At 48.9% G+C, this 17947-nt stretch overlaps 1 protein-coding gene across 1 annotated transcript in view; it reads left to right on the top strand.

Annotated features, from left to right (window-relative positions):
* Window positions 1-980: 980 nt before the first annotated feature.
* LOC116797227 (discoidin domain-containing receptor 2-like) overlaps window positions 981-17947 on the top strand; it is a 39265-nt gene continuing 22298 nt past the window's right edge. The window contains 7 exon segments of the mRNA XM_032708589.1: window positions 981-1092; window positions 5206-5341; window positions 8793-8895; window positions 11441-11669; window positions 15247-15382; window positions 15586-15624; window positions 15627-15707. Of these exon segments, the coding sequence (XP_032564480.1) occupies window positions 1042-1092; window positions 5206-5341; window positions 8793-8895; window positions 11441-11669; window positions 15247-15382; window positions 15586-15624; window positions 15627-15707 (775 nt within the window). The 5' untranslated portion in view covers window positions 981-1041.

Here is a 17947-nt window from a genome sequence, read left to right as displayed (position 1 = left end):
TTGCTGCTCTGGACATCACTTTGTGGTGTCACTGTTTCTGCCCTGTCCCCTACCATGTTCCTAACATTGCAATGGGTTTTTCCTCTCTGTGCCCATATCCCAAATCTCTTGTTGCAGCCTTGCACTTCATGCCAGGACCTTGCAGCCCCTGGTGTGTTGATTTTTGGTGTGACTGCTGGCACTTGGTTTGTTCAGATGCCACCCACATGTCACAGAGAGACCTCTCCCCTTGTGTGGTTGGTTGAATGTAGGGAGAGAGACCACACTCTTGAGTTCACCTAAGGGAAAACTTGTTGCCTCCTTTTTCCAGTCTTGTGTCAGTATTTGAATTTTAAACTAAGCAGAACGCTTTAAAAAGTGATCAGAATTCTTTCTGCTGAGCATTTTCATCAGCAGATTGTTTGGTCCAAACCGGAGCTGCGTGGGCTGTGTGTGCTCCAGAGGAAGGCTGCTGGGGGTTGGGGTCTCTCAGATTAACTCTGAGGCAAAGAGAAATGTTCTGCCATCATTTTGGAGCCAGAAAATTGAAAATCACACTTTCCAGCCTCTTATTTCTTCAGGCATCAGATACTGCCCCAGTTATTAGCTTTGCTGTTTCCTCGTTGAGTTCCTTTAGGAATGGTAGAAGGTGCCATCCAGTCCTCTTGATCCTGAACCTCTTCTGAGGATGCTTTGATTTAGGATAGATCCCCATGCTGTACATAGATCTCTGTGTGTGATACACTCCATGACTGTGGAGTTTCTTGGCATCTGTAGTGGGATTCCTACAGCAAACCCTAAGGTCCCACTCCAAGGTAATGATCTGCGAAGGAACCAGTTAAAACAAATGCCTGTTTCACTTGGGATCTAGAGAGGCTTGCAAACATGCCAGACCTCCGTAATGGATCTCTGGAGGGAGAACAGTGCCTGGAGGAGCTCCAAGTCCCACCTTCTTCGTGCACATCACTAAAGAACAGCTCCCTCCTGTGCCCGCTGAGCCCGGGACAGCGCTGGGTCACAGTGAGCTGGTTCTCTGTGGAGACATGGGTTGGCTTTTTAGGCATGGTGTCTGCTGGGTTGACTGGGGAAAAGTGCCCTCCTTTGCATTTCTTGGTGAGTTTTTAAACTAGTAGATTTTTTTTCCACTCTCCCAATGATTGTAACAGGATTTTATTCTCCTGCAGCCAGCTGTTAGCAATTAGCAACTTGATCCAGTCAGGCCTGAGAACAGAGTTTAACACTTTCTTGCCTCTGAGAGGATGTTGCTAATCCTGTTTTTGCTGGGTTTGGGCTTGTGCTGGAGTTTTGGCACTTGGTGTGTATGTGTGGGCAGGTCAGGAAGAAAGGCATGAGTACAGCAAGGGACTCTAATGCAGCTGAAAGAGCAACAAGGAAAAGGATCAAGTCATCTACCCAGAAAAAAATCATGGGGAATAGAATTTCTAAGCAGTTTGTACAGAGGGTTGTATTTAGTAGTATATTCCAATGTCCTAGCACTGGGAATTGTGCAGCTTGGAAGTCCAGTCTGCTCCTGGCTGAGATTTAGACTCAGCAGAAATCAACATCAATAGTTCTTCACACAGGGATTTCTGACAGTGCCAGCTCCTGAGTGGAGCTGAACCTCCTCTAAATGTTTCACCCTCCAAAGGGGTGAAGAACACTCTTGCTGACCTTGCTTAAGCAACACCAGCGTTTGAAGATGAGCAGTGGCACTGTTTGCTCCCTCTGTGCAATGTCTCTCCCGGGACTCCCAAACAGGCACTTTGGTGGTCCAGGACTGGGAACCAAATGTGGTGGAAAGGACAAACCCAGCACAGCCTGAACCAGCTGCTGAGGTCCCTGGGTAGGGCTGAACTGCTGGAAATAATTCATCACTGCTACATGCAAAGGTGAGAATTCATGTCACCCAGCTGTGGCCACCTGGGAGTGGCAAGGCTGGTCCAGGCCAGCCTTCTCCTCTGTCAGCAGCACAGACACATCCAGAGAGCTTTCATCCTGCACCTTGGACACGCCTTAGGCAAAGCCCAAATTCAAAGCCAGCTTTTGTAGGCATGGAGCTGCTGACAGGTGAGCTCTAGAGCCAACTCTGGACCTTTCCTTTCCTCCCTTGGAGGCCAGGTTGGCCTCTATGGCCACATCTTCCAGTTCTGGCTTGGAGTTGCCTCGAGCCATGCTGCTTTTGTGGAGCTGCAGAGGTCCATGTACCCATGTCCTGAGAAGCCCCTGGCTCTCGGGGTGGGAGACAGCTCTCTGTGCCCCACAGCCCTACCTTCCCTCCAGCCTGGTTGCTGGCTCAGTGGCAGGAGCTGACATGGTGCTCGTGTGACTTCCCTTGTCCATCCTCCACCTCATTCCTCCTTTCCTCCTGCTATTTTCACTCTTATCCCCACATTCAGGCAGTTAAATGATATGACTGGCTCTGTGGCAGCACAATAGGTGTCATTTAGAACATGGTGTGAGCTTTGCAGAAAGTAAATAGGAACTTAAATTATCCTGCTTGGTCTGTACCTGGTCAAGTGAGATAATGGTCCTGTTTGTGGTGCCTTTATTCTGTTGCTGGGACACTGGTGGCCGTTGTCATGGCTTGCTCAGGGGTGATTTTGAGAGGATGGGACACACTTAGCACAACTTCTCCTTTGTCAAAGGAAGGTCCTTATGCTAAGTCCCACCTCAGTACCCCTCACTGGGGGCTGCAGCCCATCCCAGCTGGGCTGGGAGGCAGAGGATGGGTACTCCCCTGCTCTTGATCCTTCTTTGCTGGGCTTTGGATCAAATGGGAAGCTGAGGCATTTGAACACTTGGCAGTGTCTGGGGCTGCTCTCATTCCTTTGTTGTTTCAGCAGTGGGCTCTGGCCCTCACCTAGCCATGTGTGATTCCTATTGCAGTGCCTTCTGGCTCTCTCTTCCCTTGTCCTGGACAAGTTAAAGAGAAATCCCAGGGTGTTTTGGTGGGAGCTGTCCTAAGTCTTTATGGATGCCTGATTTCACCCTGTCTGCTAGGCTCTGGGGGGGTGATGAAGTTGTGAAGTCCATGTGTGCTGTCCTCTGCCATCTCAGGGCTCCAGTAGAGCTGGCAGCTTTTAAAGCTCCAGCTCATTGTCACCTGAGAGATGTTTCCAAGCTACTGTTCTCCTGCCAGGACCTCCTCAGCTCTGTTCAGTGGCTGGCCCAGCTTGGGCACCCACGGGAAGGATCTATCCCAGGCTTCACACATATGGTGGAGCTGATCTGGGCAGACACCTGGGTCATGGTCAGGGCACCCCATGTACCACCAAACAGCTCTCTGCTGTGTTCCCATCACCTCCTCCAGGAAGGTGGTTCAAGTTAAAGCCTTAATGTTTGTGACAAACACCTTTCTGAGGTCCTGTGGCAGGACTGTCTCCCCTAGAGCTGAACTCTCTGCAGTTCCCTCTGCAGGTCCTGCTTTGGGAGCTTCCAGGACACCTTAGCAAATCACCTGCATAAATTAACACCCACTTGTCTTCAACCTCTGCCATAAAACTGTCTCTTTACAAAGTCTCCCTCCACTTGACTACAAGAAGTCTGTGTTCCTTGGGAGTTGCCATCTGTCCTGGGATGGTGGGAATCTGTGTTTTCATCAACCATCACCCCCTCCCATTTCAGTGGGGAAGGGTGGGTGACCTTGGGTCCACACACAGCTGGAGAGTGCTTGGTCAAAACCTCTTTTGTGGTCACCAGACCCTCCCACTGAGATTTGGGCTTTTTCCGCCAGTGCTTCACTTTCACTGGCCACCCAAAATGCCACAAAATCACAGCCCCTCTTTGGCAGCCCCCTCCCAGCCCTGGCCAGGGCGTTGGGGTGGGGATGGCTGGAACAGGAGGGGTGCTGCCTATCTGAAGGTGTGTGTTGGTTTGCTGGCCTTGTTCCCTGGCTGGGCACAGCAACCACCCAGCATTAGCTCCCCCTCCCGCGGGCATGTTTGGCTCCTTTCCCAAAAGGCCCGTGGTTGTTTTTCAGGCTTGGAGCCATCTTTTCTGCTGGAATCCAGCAGGGACAATGGCCAGTAGCATATCCTTAGGAGAGAGAATAAAAACAGGGCAAGCTTCAGTGATTCTAACCCTGATTTAGCTTCTGGGCGTCCAGCAATCTGTGGTTTTACCTTTGGATGTAAGAAGCTGTGGTGTATCTGTCTGGTGCGAATGTATCCAGTTCCTTTGGTATCCACGGCAACTCAGGGCTGCGACTTGTACAGTTTAATTATGTTGGGTGGAAAAATAGAGCCTTTTGTTAGAAATCTCTGAGCTAATGGCATCTGATGCTCCTGCACTCATGCGTGCACTGGCATAGTGATGGGCCCTTTTGTATCCTTTCTTCCTTTCTTTCTTTACTAACAAATCCAGTGTTGCCTTTTTACTACTGCTCTGAGGATTCTTGAGAAACACCCTCTGGTCCTGGCAGCTTTACATTTATTGATTTGTTCTGTTTTCTTCTGGCATTTCATTATGAGGCAGAGCCTCTAACCTTGCCTCCTGTAAAATTATCCTCCAGGATGGGAACCTCCCGAGGCTCTTTGTAGTGAATGTGGACGCAAAGAATTCGCATAACTGCTGATGTGACCTCGTGCTCCTTTAGGTGTTATCATGGCTTTCCACTGAAATTGCCAGTGTTTAGGCTCTTTGCTATTTTCCATGTTTCCAAACAGGAAATGGAGTGTGCTCACACATGAGTGCACATGCATTTTTGGCAGCAGTGTGGACGTGTAGGGAGAGAGATTTTCACCCTGTTTTGTGCATATATCTTAAGGGTGTGTGGCAAGTTCCAGAGTGCTCACTTGGCTGCTTGGAGTAGGCACCTGGTGCAGGCAGAGGTGGATAAACCCTGCTTGGGGAGCCAAGCTCATTGTCGCTGCAGCCTCAATACTTGTTAATATAATGAGGAAAGTGAAGAATTGGTGAAGGAGAGATAACTTTGCATTGGACTTGTTTAAGAGCAGTTAAGAGAGTACATCCACCCAGGAGTCCTGGCAGCTGAGTGCCTAAAGGCCAAGTTGCAGTGACAGCTTTAGAGGTGGTGTAGACAGTCAGGTGATTTTTAGTTCTTCACTGATGCAGTGATGGGTCAGAGCAGGGCTCAGGGCAAAGCCACTCTTGAAGGCATGGAAGGTTGCCCAGCCCATCACGAGGCGATGACAACACAGCCAGTGTGCAGCACAGAGGAGCCCTGTCTCTGGAGGACTCTCACCCACTCTTTGCTTTGTCTTTCAGAAATGTAGGTGGCAGCTGCTGCCCTTGAAGGACTCGCACCCGTCTGACCCTGCGGCGCCTCCGACTGCTACCATGATCTTCTGCATGCTGCTGCTGGCCTCACTGCCTGAGCCCTCTGGCACAGAAGTCAACCCTGGTAGGGAGAGGGTTCTCGTGTCCCACCTTTCATCTGCTCCTTCTCAGCCTTTCTTTGCCTCTTGTGGCGGTTGCATACGAGTGTAAAGATTTGATGTAAATACAGTCACTAACGCAGTTCCTGAATGTCCTGCTCTGGGCTGGGATGGCCAGTAGTCCTTGACAGCTGTGTTGGGGTGGGACACTCCTCCTGCCAGTCCCAGGAGGGCTCAGGCACATGGACATACTCCTTTGTCTTCCCACCCAGAGGGTCTGTGCTCTCAGCAGGCTCTGAATATCCCCTCACTGCTTCGACCATGTGTCCTGCAGAACAGAACCTGGCTCTAGACTGGCTCAGAGATTCTGTGCTCACTGTGGAAAGCAAATTACCAGTTAGCAAAGCATCAGCCACAGCTCTGCAGCCAGCAAGGGGCATTCTGGAGAGAGAAGAGTGGAAGGAAAGGTAGAAAACCCCACCTGGCACAAGGCTAGGGTGGAGACAGGGATATAAGCCTGTGAGTCCCTTTGGAGGGCAGGACCTCTTATCCTCCAGCATTTGGCAAGATACAATCATGATGGAGATGAGTAAGATAATTGTCCGTGATATATTGCAAAAATTCCCATAATGAGGTGTTTTGACCTGGAGGCAGACTGAGAAATAAATGAGTCTGATCCTTTCCCAGCTTGGCTGAAGGTGTGGTGAGGCTCCAGTGCTGGCTCTGCTGGGGCTGGCTCTGTTTGGAGCCCTTTGTGGCTGGCTCTGACCCTGCTCTGGCCTGTGGATATTTGCAGAGGTTTGAGGTTGTGCTGCAACCAGCCAGAAGTGAAGTGAGGCCTGTGGGGGAGCTGAGCAGCACTGCAGTGCTCCCTGTTTCACAGCCATTCCCTGCACTGGACAGCCCAGCACACATCCAGGGTGGGTTCTGCTGGCTAAACCATCGTGGAAGAAGAGGGAAGGTGGCACCTGGAGGGTCAGTCCCACACAGATTCCTTGGGGTGGTGATTAGTACAGAGGTTCCTGCACCCAAAGGTGCAGGAGTAGCTTCCCCCCTCCAGCTCCAGGGAGGTGGGGTGGGCTCTGAGCACAAGGCTGTGGGTGAACCCTCCTGCAGGAGTCTTTTCCTTCAAGAAACAACCACTCACACTTCTCAGTTCTGCCTGTGACATGCTCAGGCTCCCTCAGCTGCTGTGCCCTGTTCTTCCCAGCCACACTCCAGCACCCTGGCCCAGCTGATGCCCCTTGGCTGTGATGGCCACAGGCTCTGTGGATTATCCCAACCTCCTGATCCAATCCAGGGGCAGTCGGAAACACCTCCTGCATTGGCTTCCAAACCAAGGGGCTGCTTTGTGGATGATTTCAGACCCATGTAGGAGGGTCCTGTGGAGTCTCTTGCCTTGCATCAGTTGTCTGACCTCCCTGACAGGTGAACTGTGCCATTTCTCTGAGCCCCAGTGCCTCCTGTCTGCATGGCAGGTGAGTGTGTCCCTGAGTGCATGGTGAAGGGTCAGGGATATCTGAGCAGGAGTCCTGGTGGCACCTAAACATAACCCAAGGATGGTTTTGCTGCTGATAATGTGCATTTTGGTGAAAGCCTCATGCTGCTTGTTTTAGTGAGAGCCATGGCCACCTGTAAGAGTGCATCTCTTGATACCAGGGACACTCTGGCTTCTGTCTGCCAGCCCTGGGGTTGTGAACAAACGAGTTTTGTTAAGGATTGCAGTAAGTCCCAGTCCCCCAGGGACCTTCCCAGCTACCTCTCTATCTGGCACTGCTGTGAGGTGTGTTTGACTTTTAAATAAGGTGTGACCATACAGGACTCCCACTGCAGGAGCACAAAACCCACTTTCAGATGATGACCCCACCCTTCTGGAAAACCTCTGTGTATTTACCCATAGCTCAGTGACATGGCAGCTCTCCAGCAATGGATCAGAGTGTACTGGTCTGTGGTGGGACAGGTAAGAGTGAAGACAGTCAAAGGTAATTTAGTTTATTAAATAACCTTATTGCACAGTGTCAGAGCAGTAGGCAGAGCTCCTGGCTGGCTCTCAGCAGTCACAATCATGCTTGATCCCAGGCAGACACCAGTTACATCCCAGGAAATTCTACAGAGAGACCTCAGGCATGGGAGTGACTGTTCTGGGGAGACCAGAGGTCCATCCAGCTCATGGCCTGACTCCAGCAGGGTCCCATCCCTCTGGTACTGGAGGAGTGCAGGGAAGGGCAGGCACACAGCAGTGCTTTACCTCAGGGGTGCTCTCACATCTCTGCAGCTTTCAGAGCTGCTGCTTGGGTATTTGCTTGTGGTAGCTGTGGGTCTGTCCAGCTGAGTGGTTTTTTTTGAATCCCTGGGGACCTGTGGCATTGGAGTGTTTAATAGATTCAGGATGCATGTGCTGGTTTTGAAACTCTCCTACCTGACCTTTTGATTGTTCCTGGCTCTGGTATTTTGAGAGACAAGTGAGGGTATATATTGTTCATGATTAAATGATCTTTGTCATACTTCAGTAATTCCTTGTGTGAAGATGAGGCTGCTGATCTTTCCTTTTTCATCATCTGTGTCACCTTCTCTGCCTTTTGATGAGAGGAGGAAGGAGCCAAGAGCTCTATTCCTTATCTGCCTGGCATCTGACCACAAATACAGACAGTGCTGTAATGCTGTTTTCTAGTTTATTTTATAGGTATTCCCATAATTTGCTTTTTTTAAAATATTAAATAATTTGGTATCATTAACAAACATTGTCACCTCACCACCCATCTCCTTTGCAAGATTATTTAGGAACATATAAGGTGCCTGGCAGCTGCAGGCAAACCTTATTGAAGCACCCTCTGTTTGCAAACACTTCTGCATTAAATCTCTTGGGTAGTTATTCAACCTGTGATGGTTTATTCTCTGTGATGATAAAAAGGAGGTGGGTTTCATCCCCCTGTCTTGTCTCTTAATTGTTTCATTATTTAATCCTACCTGACTGTGGGATTAAATAGAATAGAATAGGGATAGAAGGTGTTTAACTCCTCCCTCGTTACTGGGCTGGTGAAGATAATAATTGTTCCTATTTGAACACAAGTGGAACATCCAGTTTATTCCAGGAGAAGCAAAATGTTTAACAAAAGCTTCCTTTTTATATCACATCGCTATTGATAAATAATTTTTCATTGTAAAACGGGCCAATGCAACCAGTAACAATAACATGGTTTGGGATTTCATGTTCTTAAGATGATTCTTTGTAAAGTTCTGCTTTTCAGCTCTGACTGAATGATACTGTAAGTCTATTAAATGACTTTTAATTTCAGTTTATGGTAATTATGAAGTATTTAATGCTTTTTATTTGCATCCTTTATTTTAGCATTACCGTGTTCATTCCCTAGGCACGATAGCTATTTAGTTAAACTTGCCTGGTGATTTAAAAAAAAAATCAGTACTGATTTTCTTTTTTTTTTGTGTTGTTTGCTTGCTTTGTGTTCCCATTTCCAGCTATCTGCCGTTATCCCTTGGGAATGCACGAGGGGACCATAAGGGATGAAGACATCACTGCTTCCAGCCAGTGGTATGATTCCACAGGACCCCAGTATGCACGGTGGGTTCATCTCTGGCAAAAAAATGCATCCTTTGTTTTTTCTTTTAAACACCCAATATGTGATTTGGGGAAGAAGATCCCTCAGCCTTAAAACCTGTTTGCTTTGCTTCCACGTTAAATCTGGTTGGTGCATAGTGAAAGAGCCAGAGGCAGTGGTCAAGGCCTCAATCTGTAATACAGGAAATTCTGATTAAATAATAATAATAATAATAAAAAAAAATGCCTCCCCCATGAGAATGAAGTGGTGGGACAGAGAGGTGGTGATGGTTCAGGACTTGGCTGTACAAGGCATTGAGCAACACACTGTGGCTTTGGAGTTGGTCCTGCTGGGAGCAGGAGGTTGGACTGGAGGCTCAGAGGTTGCTTTTGACCCTCATCTGCCTGCAGTTCTGTGGATAAATCTCTAATGGGTTTGTGACTTACAGGTCAGCCAGGGACAGTGCCCCTGGGGTTCTTGTAGAGTGCTTGAAACCAAATCATAGGAAATCCTTTATAAGGGTGAACTTTTCAACAGCATCCTATTGAGGAAATGGGCTGTGCTCACTCTGACTCAAAAACCTGGGAACTGCAGAGTTAAGGAATTGTTAACAAGCAGTTACAGGATTTTCCTTCACTGTCAAGCAGGACTACAGTGTTTGCCATAAACTTGGCTTTTCATTTTTTTTTGGTAATTTTATTTCTCTCAAAACTGATGATTCACAAAATAGTTACAAATGTGAATTTCCTTAGATTTGTTTGTAGTGATGATGCCAAACACTCCTACAGTTTTGGTGCAGGTCAGATAAGAATTTCAGGTTACTATGGTATTTTTAGATGAATTTAGGCAGTCCAGAATTCATAAAATTCTCCTAGTGCTTGATTATATTTTTTTCTGTCTGTGGTAGAACAGCCATGCTGTGTGCTGTTTTTTAGGGGAGTCTGGACAAGCCTGTGGGCCTGAAAGCTGAGAGACCTATTTTGTCCTCTGAGTTATGCCTTATGTCCAGTTCTGCAAACACTTTGGGCATCATCTACCATCTGTTACCATCATCCCTTTGCCAGAGCAGCTGGATGTCCACAGGGTGAAGACATGAAGCAGCCTCTAGCTGACTTTGTTTGGTTAGAGGTCACAGTTGTCCTATGCAGATGTTTGTTCCTGTCATTTCACAGTCGCTTTTCCTGCATTTTTTTATTGCTTCTTCAGTCTTTCACAAACAGCTGACCAACAAGAAACTAAAATCTTCTCTTCTCTAGCCTGAGCCTTAACCTTCAGCATGTCCTGGCTCCCACCTTCCTTGGTGCACAGGGGCTGACACACTCTGATCCCATCAGTTAGAGGTGGATAGCTGTCTGAAAGGCAAGGGCACTTCGAGGCCTTGCTGTTTGCCAGGAAATCCCTATAGCTAAAAAGCCTAGACTTTCTTTTGGTGTCCAGATGAATTTTTCAGCACTACATCTCTCACCACCTCATAGCCTGGACAGCTGAGCCCTCAGCAGCCTGGGCCAGGTGCTTCCTGCTGTGGCTGATGGATGCAGTGCTGTGCTGGCCTGTGGATTCATGGAGTCACAGGCTGGTTTGGGTTGGAGGGACCTTAGGCCACCTCAGTCCAGTCCCCTGCCATGGGCAGGGACACCTTCCACTAGCCCAGGTTGCTCCAAGCCCCATCCAACCTGGCCTTGGACACTTCCAGGGACGGGGCAGCCACAGCTTCTCTGGGCAACCTGTGCCAGGGCCTCCCCACCCTCACAGGGAAGAATTCGTCCCCAATCTCCCATCTAACCCTGCCCTCTGCAGTGTGAACCCATTCCCCCTTGTCCTGTCATTCCAGGCCCTTGACAGAACTCCCACACAGCTGTCTTGGAGCCCCTTTAGACACTGGAAGGGGCTCTACAGCCTCTTTTCCGGGCTGAAAAACCCCAGCCTCTTATTTCCAAGGATAAATGCCTTAATCTTTGCAGCTGGTGCCACAATGTTCAACTTGGAGGCAGAGACCTTCCCATCACACAACCAGCAGTGTCCTGCACCAGCAGCTCTGATGGCTGAAGGGAATGTGAAATATGCATTGAAATGCCCCAGAATAATTTGTAGATGGGCAAGATTTCTTGCTAAATCTTGTAGATTTCTTGCTAAAATGTATTTTTAAGACGTCTCCTCTTGGTGCTTGGTAGAGCTGCAGGAGATGGTTGAGCAGGAGTTCAGGCCTTACCTTGTGGGGTTTAGGAGCAGTGAAGATGCACTTCACCAGTAAGGTGCTACAAAGCAGTGAGCAGGATGGTTGTTTCTGATCAACATGAAAAAAGTACACATCTGGGAAAGAAATTATTTTGAGCAGTTAATGAAAGATACCTGAAACTGAGGAGCTGTTCTGAACTGCCCACGGGACTCCAAATCTCACCTGACCATCATCCCAAAGGGCAGAGGTATTTGGTAGCCATCTGCCAGGTCTCACTTGCTGTTTTGGTTGATTCCTCCCGATCCTCAAAGCCTTGGTGTTTCCTCAGTTGCTGGGAAAGCCGGATCCCATGAAAATGCCTTTCTTTGTGACGTGTGTGGTTTTCCCCTCAGGTTGCAGAGGGAAGAGGGGGATGGAGCCTGGTGCCCAGCTGGCTTGTTGCAACCAGAAGATGTCCAGTTCCTTCAGATCGACCTGCACAAGCTGTTTTTCATCACCCTGATCGGCACCCAGGGCCGTCACGCCCGCGCCACGGGCAAGGAGTTCGCCCGCGCCTACCGGCTGGACTACAGCCGGAACGGGGAGCGCTGGATCTCCTGGAAGGACCGCCAGGGCAGGAAGGTGAGGGCAGTGGAGCAGTGGAGCACACAGGGCAAGTCTCAGAACTAGACTGTGGAAGGCACATCCTCTACATCCTGCTCTTTCCTGTCTCCTCACTGCCAGGCAGCGGGTCCTGCCTCGGTCCTGTGTGTGCTGTGATGTTGGGCTGTTGTTCCCCTGACCTGATCCCCAGATCACAGCTGTTGATGTGATAGAAAACTGGGTCTCTTTGCTGCCTTTCTGTGCCTGTCCCAAACATCCTGTGAGTGTCCCTCTACCAGCCATTTCCTTGCTTCTAAATTGGAAGCTGCAAAGCAGGTGCCTGCTTTGGCATTGAAAAAGGAAGGGGGTGGCAAGGAATGGAGAGGAGTTTCTGGGTGTCTAATAGTGTTCAGGAAGGAGTTTAGAGAGGAGAAAATGTGCTGAGCACACCCAGGGAGGCTTCCCCACTCACCAGAACTGTGTCTAATGCCATTTCCAGACCTGAGCACACAGTTTGTTGCTGGCTGAGCTCTGGTCATGTTCATAAGTGTTTGTTAAACTTCTGGGAAGGAATCCCTGTCTCTCAGCTGCAGCTCCTCTAACCTGGTCCCCTTGCCTCAGGCTGGCTTGGGGAGTCTGAAGACCTAAGCCAGACCAGAAAGGTACTGGGTGTGGTGATGTTTTCTTGCACTGGGTGTGCTTTGGAAGTCACAGCCGGGTCTGTAGCAGTATTAGGTAACAACCTTTAGCTTGTTAATGAATTATTTGCTCACTCAGACCTTTGATCAGCTGTTTGTTCATTACCATTGTCTTGCCTATCCCTCACATTTTGGTGTGTGCTGCAAACACTGCGTTGGCAGATGGGAGGGGAAGTTTAAACTCAATGGGCTTAACTCTTTGTCAGTGTTTGGAAGGTAAAGTCTGTCTTCATTTTGAGTTATACGAGAATTCAGTTGGTTGCACTGTCCACAAGCAGTTAAATGCCCCTTGTCTCTCACCCCAGGCCTGTGCAGAGCAGTGTTCTGGGGCACTCAGGGCTGTGTTAGTGTCAGGTGTGATGATTTAGTGCAGGTCAGCTTTTACAAGATCTCCCTCTTAAGCCCTAATAAGGTAATGAGCTGTGTGATGCTGTAAAGTGAGGCATTTGGTCAGTAAATGTGGAAATCCACACTATGTCAGTGTGTGTGTACCTGTTCCCAAGTGCATGAGAACAAACAGTTTTCTCTTCTGGTATCCCTGGAGGAGGTGCTTCTGCTCCTCTGCTCCTCCTGGCCTGAACATACACAGTGGGGTGCAATTCCTGCCATTTCACCTCCTCTGAAAAATGACTTTTCATAAAAAACCATGTTTTTCAAAATGTGTCACCAGTAAATGATGTATTTCATTAGTAAATTCATATTTCAGAAGTGTTGCTGTCTGCTTGCCTAATTGGGTAAAAATGTCCTGTAAAGTCATTCAGACCTTGAAATGAGGTGCAGATGGAGGTGCAAGATCCCAATCTATTTATTTGTATGCACTGGGAAGGCCTCTTTCAGTCCTGCAGCTGCTGGATGCCCAGTCACTGGTATTTCAGAGCTGTGACCATGAGAGCCCACCTTGGCTTGTCTCTGCCCAAGGGATCCCACAAATGGTTTCAGGCAAAAAGCTCAAACCCCTTCCAGTTTCACAGCTGTAGCACACACTGCTCCTCTCCAGGACAGTCACCTCCAGCTTTTATTTGCCCAGTTTGGTGTCCCCTTGTCTCTGACACCAGTTGGGGATGGTCCCTTCTGTTGGCACTGGTGTTGAGTGGTGCTGTACTGTGAAGTCCTGGGCCCTCATCAGATTGTGGTATCAACCTGATATTCCTGACATTGGGAGCACTAAAATCAGTAGTGTCCAGGGCTGGAAACTGGTGCTGAGTTTGTTCCACTCACAGCTGATTCACTTTGGGATTTTTGGCCCTGGGTAACCGTGCTCAGGAGCAGCAACCCCACGTGTGGAGATGTTACACAAGATACTTCTTGGCTTATCTCAGAAGACAGGCAGGGTTGCCAGTGCTTCTACTGTGGAGTTCATGCAAAGGTACCTCTTTCTGAGGGGTGGCTGAAGCTTTTCTTTCTCTGTCCATCAGGGACTTTTTGACTTGACGTATCTGCCACCTTAGAGATTCCCTGACAAACGGCCAGCTTTGGAGGATACGTCCATCTGGTGTGATGAAGGCATGGAATATTCTACTATATGCTGTCTCCTCTTGAGTTTTATCTCCTGGCAGCATGGCCTTGTTGGGCCGGCCTAGGTGACTTGCAGATCTCCTGTTGCAGGCCACCAGAAAGGGTTAATCAATGTCCCTTGGTTCCTGAGGACAAGGATTACTGAAGTGTCCCTGCTCCACTGGGAGAACTGATGGGGGTTTCTCCTAGAAGAGATGCTGAGAGGCTGCACCTTAGAGCCTATTGAGGAGCTGATGAGGATGAGGAAGAGAGCTTTACTTTTTGGCTTTCCTTCTGTTTTCTTTGGTCAGTTCCTGGGACTGTGCTCCTCTGTAAAGCTGTCCAGCCATGTCCAGGAGACTGTCACAGTATCCCATGCAGTCCAGTGGACCCCCAGATGTGTCTTAAGGGAGATGCAGTCAGTCTTGAGTGGTTTCTTTTCGTGATACAATAAGGTCTTTCACTTCTCAATGGTCTCTCCAGCCACAGGCACTCTCTGGAGATCTTCCCTGCTGCCATGAAGAGGAAGCCACCTTTCTGCTCTGTTGTTGATCTCCCTCATCTTCTAAATTGCCTGTACATCAACAATTGCAATCTATGGGATCTTTTGAGTGACCTCAGCCTGATTCATCCTTCCCACCAATAACAGCTTTGAGCAGAGCCACTCACAAGTGTAATTTGGACTTCTGATATAAAAACTGTTCATAGTTTTGTTTCCATAAGTTCAAATCCTTTCTAAAAAATCTCTTGGCCACTTTGTGCCCACTGTGGGGGGATTGACAGCCTTAGCTCTTTCCACACACTGCCAAAATAGAGTGGACTGCTCCCAGAGCTAGAGTAGCAATGAGGGAAGGGGACAGGGACAGTCCCTGCTCTGTCCCAGTGCACTGCAGCTGGATGGGGTGATGTGGTGATGCTCAGCACTTCAGTCCAAGATCTCTCCTGTGCAGCTGTTTGCACTTTCATCCCTCAAACACTGCAGCACCTCTGGAATTTTTTTGGCTTATAGAGAAAGGACATCAGGACCCTCCACCAGGTGATGAGGGCAAGCTCTCAGTTACCTGTTGTTGGAATGTACATGGAGACTCTCTTGAGGAAAGATGTTCCATTGTAGTAACTGGAGCTGTCTGCAACATAGCTGGGAGGTGAAGGTGCAATCTGTCTCTCTCCTCTCCCTCAGCGCTGCCTGGTGGGGGTCTGCAGCGGGCAGGAGGTGGGATGGCAGCACCTTTCACCCCTCAGCCGGGAGATGTAACGTCAGCACCTTTCACCCCCTGAGCCACATGCCAGGGAGGAGGAGGAGGGGAGCAGCAGCAGCTCACCCTCTGCAGATTCCCAGTCTCAAACAACAGGGTACAAGTGCACCAGCGTGCAAATGAACAGCACAGTGGGGAGCAGTTGCTGGTAGGGATCTTTCTCCCCAGGTGATCCAAGGAAACATCGACACTTACGACGTGGTCCTGAAGGATCTGCGGCCCCCCATCATCGCACGGTTCGTCCGGGTGATCCCCGTCACCGAGATGCCAATGACTGTCTGCATGAGGGTGGAGCTCTATGGCTGTGTCTGGTTATGGTGAGTACCCATTGCCATGCCTGTCACTGGAAAATGGTCCTTGCAGGACCCTGGCTGGGACTCACCCACATCCCCACGGGTGCAGAGGGGACCCCAGGCCACAGAACTGCTTCTGTTGGTCCAGGCCACAAATCAAAGGACCCTGGGGCAGAAGATGATGGAGGGCTGCTGCTGCTGCTGTGTTTCTGAGGTGTATGGCCTTCTTTTTTAGATGGTTTGGCATCCTATAGCATCCCGAAGGAGGGACAATAGCAGCTCCTGGCTTCCCCATCGTTTATCTGAATGACTCGACCTATGATGGATACCAGGAGCGCAGGTGGGAGAAGTTGTCCTGTTCTCTCTCTGTCACTGTGCAGATTCTCTTCTTTCTTCTCACTCAGTCACTAGTATCTTGTATCCCAAACACTGGGAGCTGCAAGTTCTCCAAAGCATTGTGGCTTTGTTATTCCAGGCCTTTGACACGTTGTCAGTTGGTGTTTTAAAGGAGGGCTCAGGATGTATCAGATTCATTTCCCCCAGCTGACAAAGGCTGTTGGCTGGAAAGAAATAATTTTTTATTATTGGAAGGTGTTGCTTCTCTTTAAAGAGAGATGACTCTGTCTCAATAACTCTGTTCTGTTTACTCATAGCTTCAGTCTTTACATGATGTGACCATACAATGATGGTCTGATTGCCTTAAAGCCCTCATGGCTCTTGGTCTCTAATTGTGATCATACTCCTTGCCCTGATTTCTCTGTTGGTTCAGGTAGAGCCTTTAGCTGTCATTGATACTGCAGATCTCAAATTGCTGCTACTCTTCTGTTGCCCCAGACTGGAGTGGCAGATCTGGCTGGACCTTCTGCCTGTGCAATCCCAGTGTCCCTGGAGCAGATGAAGGTCCTTCCCTGTTCATTGCCTGTGTTGCTTCTGCAGTTTGACCCCTGACCTGCACTTTCTAGCAAACTGCATCTCAAACTGTTGCAGGAGGTCTCCAGGGTAAACTGAGCGTCCAGGGAAGTGCACGACACCTGAACTCTAGGCCTGCACTTGGTACCTGTGAGCTTCTGGACAGATTTGAGATACTGTTTTTGAAAACAGAGCTCTGATGGACTCGAACAACTTGGAAACTGCATCACTCCCTGTGAGAAGCTCCAGGTCAGCAGAGGCACCACTGCCCATGTGGTATGAGAGGATGGTGGCTGAATTACTTGGGTATGATGCTTTTCAATTTGGAGTCAAAAAGCCTGAAGTTAACTGGATTTTGACAAGGTCTGTTAATTTTTCCCATCACTGAGGTGAGTTAGGTAGGGTGGCATGTTTTGAGGTGTCTCTGGTTTACCCAACAGTTGTCTCTCATGGAAGGAAGGTGCATTAAGAGTCTGTATCTGAAATGTTAAATAACTGGCTGAATCAGACATTTAGTATGACACTTTTCTTTGCTATAAATACAGATTTGAGTGTCTTTCAGTGGCTTGAAACCTCAGGCAAGACTTGGGCATGGGTATCCTGAGCAGCATATCCCTGCCAGGGCAGGAATTGCCTAATGACTGATCTGACAGTGTCTCTTCAGTGACCTGGTGTCATCCATTGACTGAGGTGTTTTTCCTATAAGTCCTGTTCAGCTGCCATTAACTTTCTGTAATTATTTTGTTGCCTATTTTTTTTTATGCTTAAAGGTGATTTTTTTTTTTTTGGTAAGCTTATTTGTATTCTGTCATGCTGGAAGTTAAATAACAGGGTGGGAAGTACATTCTTCTACATGCTTGTAGGATGTTGCAAGATACCAGGTAGCAATGTCTTTATATGTTAATATCTGATACTTTCAAGCTGTGCTGATGTAGCAGAGCTTGGATATCCACAAAGAAAGGTTTCATGTGCAGCAGTGAGCAGCTGTTGTGTGTAACTGTCCAGCACTGCTTAGGAAGTTGGGTCGCTGGGGAGTGTTGGAGAGCTGCAGATTTAGGCACAAACCCCAAGATGCTGAGCAAGGACTCTTTCAAACTACTTACCTCTGTGCCCCAACTGGCCTAGAAGCAGGAGTCTGCCTCTTCCAGCTGTTAATCCTGGTTTGGAGTCCAAAGGGATGTGTGCCTGTACTCCAGTGACAGGGACTCACCTGGGATGGACTCAGAGCCTGCAGCCCAGCCTGGGTTACAAAGGCTGCCCAGAGACAGGGGAATGAAACTGGTGCAGGGAGTGAGTTCAGGGCACTGACACAAGCTGAGCTTTTGCACTTCTCCTGCTGCAGGACAAGGGATGTGGCAGGGCTGGCTCCCAGAAGGGTCAGGAGTGGACACACTGTCCTCTTCTGCTCTGGGACAGGGCTGGAAAACTGTATAATAGGCTCTGCACCCTCAGATAGGAAGGTGGAATGAGGCAGGATCCTGACAAAGAGTCTGATCAGCCTGGAAACAGGCCCAATAACACTCTCCTCTTACATAGGAAGAGCCAGAAATGTCCCAGTTAGAACTGTCTGGAGTGGGTGAGCTGCCTCATGATTCTCACTACTCCTTTTCTGCTTTTCTGTGCCTGCCTGCAGATCTTCCCCCACAGGTTGCCCCAGGGCAGGCTGG

This window comes from Chiroxiphia lanceolata, chromosome 21 (genome assembly GCF_009829145.1).
Source record: "Chiroxiphia lanceolata isolate bChiLan1 chromosome 21, bChiLan1.pri, whole genome shotgun sequence".
Taxonomy (NCBI): domain Eukaryota; kingdom Metazoa; phylum Chordata; class Aves; order Passeriformes; family Pipridae; genus Chiroxiphia; species Chiroxiphia lanceolata.
Note: the sequence above shows the minus strand (reverse complement) of the source record. Positions and strands in the feature narration are given on the sequence as shown.